The 7800-nt window shown below is 67.3% G+C and overlaps 1 protein-coding gene across 1 annotated transcript in view; it reads left to right on the top strand.

Annotated features, from left to right (window-relative positions):
- The first annotated feature begins 282 nt into the window (after window positions 1-282).
- The window catches only part of TNS2 (tensin 2), an 18253-nt gene continuing 10735 nt past the window's right edge, over window positions 283-7800 (top strand). The window contains 17 exon segments of the mRNA XM_032441628.1: window positions 283-438; window positions 1196-1304; window positions 1672-1709; window positions 2184-2222; window positions 2309-2347; window positions 2693-2742; window positions 2913-3066; window positions 3878-3928; window positions 4332-4454; window positions 4645-4709; window positions 5238-5321; window positions 5500-5606; window positions 5783-5843; window positions 5937-6003; window positions 6230-6353; window positions 6622-6687; window positions 6789-7793. Coding sequence (XP_032297519.1) covers window positions 376-438; window positions 1196-1304; window positions 1672-1709; window positions 2184-2222; window positions 2309-2347; window positions 2693-2742; window positions 2913-3066; window positions 3878-3928; window positions 4332-4454; window positions 4645-4709; window positions 5238-5321; window positions 5500-5606; window positions 5783-5843; window positions 5937-6003; window positions 6230-6353; window positions 6622-6687; window positions 6789-7793 — 2245 coding nt within the window. The 5' untranslated portion in view covers window positions 283-375.

Raw genomic sequence — 7800 nt, 5'->3', positions numbered from 1 at the left:
CCCACTGTCGCTCCCGCTGCACGGACCGAACTTTGACGGGCGGTTTTTCACCGCCTCGGGACGAGAAACTGCAGCGCTGAGGATCCAACGGGACGAGCCGCCCCGAGGAGCCGGGGCTGCGAGTTACGAGTCCGGGGGTTTATGGGGAGCCGGGGCCGTGACGTCCTGCGGGGACGGGGGGAGCAGCGCGGGGGGTCAGCGGGGCGTCCCCATGAGGGGACGGTGAAGGGGGAGGGGCCATAGGGCAGGTCCGACCCCTCCCTCCCGTTTCCTCCCCCTCCCGGGCGCTTCGGACGGGAAACGGCGGCAGCGGGCGGAGCGCGGCCCCCCCCCCCCCGGACAAATCGCCTCCCGAGAGCCGACCGTGGCACCGCCATGAACCCACGCGGGGCCGTAGGGAGTCTCCTGCGGGTCTTGGGGCGGAGGGAACCCCAACCGGTACGGGGCAGAGAGGGGGGGAGCGTGGGGAGGGAGGGGGGCGGGGACACGAGAGTTTGGAGAGTGGGGTGGGGGTACGGGGAGGGTAAAGGAGTGAGGGGTCGGAGGGGGTGAATCGCACGGGGGTTGGGGACACGTGTCGGGTGGGAGCGCCCCGTGGAGGGAAGTGGAGACACGCGTGGGTGTGGGGCGGTTGCGGGTGGGCTGCGGTGGGGCGGATCTGCGGGGTTTGGGGTCAGGAATGGGATGGGGAGCGGGGCCGCAGGTTGGGGCCGTGGGTGAAGGGGGATGGGTGACTCTTCGGATCGGGGCTCCCCGGGGGGTCGGGACACGCGTGGGGTGGGGCGGGTTGGGTGAACATTTGCGATCGGGGTGTCCCTACTGGGAGGAGCACGCGTGGGGCGCTCGCCCCTATTGCTGAGTTCCCGCTTGCGAGGCAGACCCAGACCCATAGCGGGCACGGGGAGAACGACCCACTCACCCCACCCGGCCCGTGTCCTCCCCACCAGTGTCCCGTGTCCCCCCTCTCCCCCCCTCGGTGTTTCCCACGCCGACCGCCCCCCTCCACGGCCATTTCCTGGGTTGTGCCCGAATCTCTTCCTGCGGCGGGACGCTGCGCGGGGGGGTCGTGGGTGGGAGACACGGGGACAGCGCGCGGGTGGAGGGGTGTGGACGGGACGGGACGACATGACATCCCCATAAGCCGCATCCCCGTCGTGTCCCCGCGTTTCACGCCGTCCCTCCCTCCCCCCCACAGCCCCCAGCGGCGCCGCCCCACACGTTCCAGGAGAAATCGTTCCGGAAGAGGTCGAGATGCTGCGCCGTCTGTCACGACAGTGTGGGCGCCCAGGGGCTTCTCTGTCGAGGTGACGCAGCCCCACGTCCCTCTGTCCCCACATCCCTCTGTCACCGCATCCCCCTGGCCCCATGGCATCCCCATGTCCCCACTGTCCCCTTGTCCCCATGTCTCCATATCCCCATGTCTCCCTATATCCGTCCCCACATCCCCATGTCCGTAGGTCCCCATAACCCAATGTCCCCATGTCCCCAAACTCCAGTGTCCTGGTGTCCCCATAGATCCACAGTCTCACGTCCCCATATCCCAGCATCCCCAAACTTCCCTGTCCCCACATCCCAACATCCCCCTCCTCACTGCCACCCTCCGGCCGTGGGGTCTGGTGGGGTCTGGGGGCAGCAGAGGTGACCCCCTGATGTCCCACTGTGTCCCCACAGTCTGTAAGATGGTCTCCCACAAGCGCTGCGAAGCCAAGGTGAGGCTCTGGGGGGGGGAACACGTGGTGGCCCGTGGGGTGAAATTTGATGGCCTCCCCCACACCGTCCTCTTCTGACCCCCAGAGTCACAGGGACGTGGTGGGGAGGGGCCAGGCCCATGTCTCCGTATCCCCACATCCCCATCATGTCCCTCTGCCCCCCCCCCCCGCATGCAGTGCTTGGCTGCGGCCCAGGGGCTGCAGCTGAACAAACAGCAGAGGGACGGATGTGGGGGGGAGGAGGGGGGTAGTAGGGTCAGTACTGCCCCATGCCTCTGTTTCCCTCTGGGGGGTTGGGATGGAGGACACGGGGGGAACATTAGTGGGGCTGGGTTCTTTCTATGGGGCCTTGGTCCCACTTATGGAGCTGGGATCCCACTTATGGGGCTGGAGTCCCTCTGGGTGCTGGGGTCCTGCACCCCCCATGGGCCAGGTTTTCTCTTTGGAGCCACAGTGACTGCTCTGCCCCGGCAGGTGACATCCCCATGCCACCCTCCACCCCCTCCTGAGCTGGTAAGTTATGGGGCTGGGACCCACCCCTGCCCCACAGCAATGCTGGGGTACCCAACAGCACCCCCTGAACTCTGTGTGCCCCACAGCGGAGGAACACTGCCCCAGTGAGGCACGTCGAGAAGATGGTGAGGGGAGGGGCAGGTGGGATTGGGATTGGATTGGGGTCGGGGTTGGGGCTGGGATTGGGATGGGGTTGGAGTGGGGATGGGGTGGGGATGGGGTTGGGGTGTGAGATGCAGTTGGGATGGGGATGGAGTTGGGATGGAATTGGGATGGGGATGGAGTTGGGGTGTGAGATGCAGTTGGGATGGGGATGGGGATGGGGTGGGGATGGAGTTGGGATGGAATTGGGATGGAATTGGGATGGGGATGGAGTTGGGGTGTGAGATGGGGTTGGGATGAGGATGGGGTTGGGGTGGGGTTGGGGTTGGGGTGGGTTCATGGTGTGGACTGGAGCTGTGTGCCCCCAGGATGGCAGCCTGCCCTTCAGCACAGTCCGGCAGCACCGCTCCCTGCCCAGGTATCACGGGGAGGGGGGACATGGGGGGGGGCTCTGTGAGTGCTGTCCCTCCGTCCCCATCCCCAGCTCCCCACATCCCCTGCCCCCCCCACCCGGAGCTGAACCCCACGTCCCTGTCACCCCATAACCTTGTGATCCCCTGACCCCACATGTGTTCCCACACCCCCCAGGCTGCCCCCCCCGGCCCCCCCCGCGGAGCTGAGCTACGTGACGGAGCGGATCATCGCCGTGCGCTTCCCGGGAGGGGGTGATGAGCGGCGCTTCCGCGGCCACCTCCGGGATGTGGCAGCGCTGCTCCGCGCCCGGCACCGCGACGGGTACACGGTGAGTGGGGACAGTGTGGGGATGTGGGGCAGCACGGGGGTGATGGGGCGGGGGGAAGAATGCGGGGTGTGGGGGAGCTACAGGGGGCTGAAGGGGGGATACAGGGTGCTGGGGGGTACAGGGCACTCGTGGGGGGTCTGGGTGGGCGCGGGGGTGGCTCAATGAGGTGTGTTGAGTGGGAGCACTTTTAGGATGCTATGGGGGGGAGGGGGGGGAAGAGGGGAGTGGAAAGAGGATAGAACGGGGGCTGAAGTGGGGATACAGGGTGCTGGGGGGTACAGGGCACTCGTGGGGGGTCTGGGTGGGCGCGGGGGTGGCTCAATGAGGTGTGTTGAGTGGGAGCACTTTTAGGATGCTATGGGGGGGAGGGGGGGGAAGAGGGGAGTGGTGGGGTGATGGAGGCTGTGGGGTGATGGAGGATATGGGGTAACAGGATGGGGGCTGCAGAGGGGGATGATGGATGGGGGCTGGAGCGTGGGCAGAATAGAGCGTCCGTGGGTCAGGATAGGGGCCTGGATATGGGGACTCTGGGGGACAGGATGGAGATGGGACAGATGGGGGCAGGACACGGGACATGGACCCTGGGATGAGATGGGGACAGGACGTGGGGTCCTTGGGGACAGGAATGGGGACGTGGGGGCAGAGTGGGGACACGATGCAGGCGTACGAAGGGACAAAGCGGGGGGGATGGGGACCAGACGTGGGGATCCGCTGGGGCAGCACGTGGGGTCCTTGAGCTGGGGGCAGGACGTGTGGGGGGCAGGGCACTGTGCCATAGGGCTGTGTCTGAGCTTCCCCCCCCCAACTGCAGCTCTTCAACCTCTCGGAGAAGCGTCACGACCTCGTCCGCCTGCACCCCACGGTCAGTGCAGGGGGGATCAGGGCTGTGGGGTTGGGCCATGGGAACGGGACCGGGGGGTCCTGGGCCGGGGGGGGTGTGGGGTCCCATGCGGGGCAAAGTGTGCGGTTGGGATGTGGGGCCATGGGGCTTAGGACCATGGGTTCAGGGGGGTGGGGTCCTGGTGTGGAATCCTGGGGGGGTCAGGGCTGTGGGGTTGGGGCCATGAGAATAGGACCGGGGGGTCCTGGGGCAGGTGGGGCGTGGGGTCCCGCATGGGGCAAAGTGTGAGGTTGGGATGTGGGGTTCCAGTGGGGTTGGGGATGTGGGGCCCTGGGGGCTTGGGGCCGTGGGTTCGGGGGGGCAGGGTCCTGGTGTGGGATCCTGGGGGGTTCGTGGCTGTGGGTCACACGGTGGCTGCCCACAGGTGCAGGAGTTCGGCTGGCCGGACCTGCTGGCCCCCCCCCTGGACACGCTGTGCGCCATCTGCAAAGCCCTGGAGCGCTGCCTGCGGGCGCTGCCCCCCCGCGTGGCCGTGCTGCACTGCCGGGTGTGTGTGGGGGGGGGGGCGTGGGGTCACAGGGCAGTGTGGGGTTGGGGGCGGTTGTGGGGTCGGGGGTGTTTGTAGGGTTGGGGGGGTTATGGGGTCTTGGGGCTGGGGGGTCTCAGGGGGGCAGGGGAAGGGTCACAGGGGGTTGTGAGGTTGGGGGGCTGAGGAGTGTGACCCTCAACTCCCTCAGGGCAACAAGGGGAAGGTGGGCGTCGTGGTGGCAGCGTACATGCATTACAGCCGCGTCTGTGCCAGGTATTGGGGGGGCGGGGGCTATGGGTTGGGAGGTACCGCAGGGGGGAGGCTGTGGGGGGCTGTGGGGTGTGGGGGGCTATGGGGTGGGGTGAGGTGTGGGGTGAGGGTTCTATGAGGTGCAGGGGCTCTGACGTATGGAAAGGTGGGATAATGGGTCACAGCGAGATTACAGGGGAGCTGTCAGTGTGGGGGTTGTGGGTGGTTATGGGGTGATGGGGCTGTGGGTGGTGTTAGGGCAGTTATGGGGTCTGGGGGCTACAGGAGGCTGTGGCTGATGGGGAAAGGGAGGGTGTTACGGGAGAGCTCTGCAGCAAGGGGCTGTGGGGGTCTGTGGGGGGTTATGGAATCTGTGGGGATCTATGGGGCTGTGGAGACATACAGGGCTGTGGGGATCTGTGGGGCTGTGGGGGGTTATGGGATCTGTGGGGATCTATGGGGCTGTGGGGATCTATGGGGCTGTGGGGGGTTATGGGATATGTGGGGATTTGTGGGGCTGTGTGGATCTATGGGGCTGTGCTGACCCTGCAGCGCCGAGCAGGCTCTGGGCACCGCCACCATGCAGCAGTTCTGCGAAGAGAGAGTGGGGGGCGACGTGCAGCCATCACAGCGCAGGTAAAGGGGGGGCAGAGGGGGGGGTTTGTCACACGACCCCGGCGCGGCTTACGGCACGGCGTCGACCCCAGGGGGGGGAGATGGGGGGTGCCCGGGGGGGGAGGGGGGGGATTTTGGGGTGGGATTTGGGTGTTTGTGGCTGCGGTTGGTGCCGCTGCTGAGGATGCTGCCCCCCCAGGTACATGTTGTACTTTGGGGCGCTGCTGTCGGGCACCGCGCGGGTCAACAGCCGTCCTGTGTTCCTGCACCATGTGCTGCTGCCAGCGCTGCCCCGATTCCAGCCTGGTGAGCAACACACGCTGCCCCCAAACCCCGACCCCAAACCCCGACCCCACACCCCGACCCCAAACCCTGACCCACACCCCGACCCCACACCCCGACCCCACACCCTGACCCCACACCCTGCCCGTCACACCATCGGGAACCCAAATCCCCTCATTTCTGACTCTGTGCCCCCCCAGACTTCCAGCCCTTCCTGAAGCTGTACCAGGCGCTGCAGCTGGTTCACACATCAGGCGTTTAGTGAGTGCCCCCCCACCCCAACGGGGGGACCCGACCCCCGACCCCTCCCAACCTCCATCCCACTCTGGGCTTCACAACCCCCCCCCCTCCCAGCTCCCCCGGACCACACAGTGTCTGCATCAGCCTGGAGCCAGCACTGCTGCTGAAGGGCGACGTCCTGGTGAGTGTGCAAGGGGTGAGTGTGCAAGGGGTGAGTGTGCAAGGGGTGAGTGTGCAAGGGATGAGTGTGCAAGGGGGGGGAGCGTGCAAGGCAGGAGTGCGGCAGGGCGTGCAGTGCTCCCGGTGGCGCAGTCCCCTCGGGATGTTGCACACTCGCCATGTGTGACGCGTGGACACGCGGATGCCGCGTGCTCCAGTTGTGTGACCCGTTGCACACCCACGTGCAGGTGCAGTGCTACCAGCGCTGTGGCTCCGGCCGTCGCTCCGTGTTCCGGGCGCAGTTCCACACGGGGGCGCTGCAGGGGGAGCGGCTGCGGCTCGGCAAGGAGGAGCTGGACCTGGCGAGTGGGGGTGGGGGCTCCAGGGGGTCCGGGGGTGTTTATGGGGGTTGGGGGCTGGGGGGGGTCATGGGGTGGTTGTTGTTGTCATGGGGTCGTTGGGGGTCAGGGCGGGTTGTGGGGTTGGGGGGCTTGGTGGGGGTATGGGGTTTGGGGGGGTTATAGGGTATGGGGGGGTCAGGGGGCTTCCCATGGAGTTGGGGTCCATGGGAGGGGGGGGCTCGGCGGGGGGTGGTTTTTTCCCCCCCATTTCCCACCCCCCCCATTTCCCCCCCCCCCAGATGAGCGCTTCCCCCCCGACGCCACCGTGGAGCTGCTGTTCTCCTCCGGCCCTGACAAGGTGGAAGGTGAGGGGGAGGCGACCCCACAGCCGATAATAACCCCACAGCCCACCCCCATAACCCCCCCATAACCCCCCATAACCCCACGCCCCACACGTCCCCCCCAGGCTGGGCCCCCCCTGGCGGCGCTGTCTGTGTTGATCTGTGCACGTGGGACCCCGCGGTGCGACGTGATTCCTTCCACGGCTTCAACCTGCGGCACCAGGACAGCAACGACGGTGAGGAGGGGGCAGCCCCAAATGGACCCCAGACCCCATTGCGACCCCAACCCCACAGGGCTCCTCCCCAACGCTGCTGTATTCCCACAGACCTGACGCAGGTGGGGGGGCCACAGGACAAGAGTCCCCACCCCCCCGTGCAGGACAGGGGGGCTCCCGGGGGCACCCCATGGGAAGAGGAGCCCCCCACGGCACCGCAGAGCCCCCCCGGGCACCGCCCCCCCCCCACAGCCACCGAGCGCTGGGAGCTGGAGCAGCTGCTGGGGGGCTGCGGGCTGGGGGGGGGGCAGGAGGACAGCCCCCCCGGCGCCCCACAGGGAGCCCCCGTGCCCCATAGCTGCCCTGTGCCCCATCGCACCCTGACACCCCACAGCGACACAGAGCCACACAGAGACTCTGTGCCCCATAGCATCATGGCACCCCACAGTAGCCCTGCGCCCCATAGCAGCCCTGTGGCCCACAGAGACCCTGTGACCTATAGCACCACGCCGCCCCATGGAGGTTCTGCACCCTATAGAGATCCCGTCCCCCATAGTAGCTCTGCGTCCCATAGCACCACAGCATCCTATTGCAGCACGGTGCCCCATAGCGGCGCTGTGCCCCATTACGCTGCCCCACCCTATGGCACTCTGCCGCCCCACAGAGACTCCGCGACCCACAGCTGCCCCGTGCACCACAGCGCTGCAGCGCCCTATAGCACCGTGCCACCTCGTAGCGGCCCCGTGTCCCACAGCTGCTTTGTGCCCTATAGCACCCTGCCGCCCCACGGCGACCCTGTGCCCCATAGCACTGCCGCACCCTGTTGCTCCCTGGTGCCCCATAGCACCCCAACACCCCACAGCCACTCGGTGCTTCATAGTGCCACAGCACCCCATAGCAACCCCACAGCCTACAGCACCCC

This window comes from Coturnix japonica, unplaced genomic scaffold, assembly GCF_001577835.2.
Source record: "Coturnix japonica isolate 7356 unplaced genomic scaffold, Coturnix japonica 2.1 chrUnrandom339, whole genome shotgun sequence".
NCBI classification, from domain to species: domain Eukaryota; kingdom Metazoa; phylum Chordata; class Aves; order Galliformes; family Phasianidae; genus Coturnix; species Coturnix japonica.
Note: the sequence above shows the minus strand (reverse complement) of the source record. Positions and strands in the feature narration are given on the sequence as shown.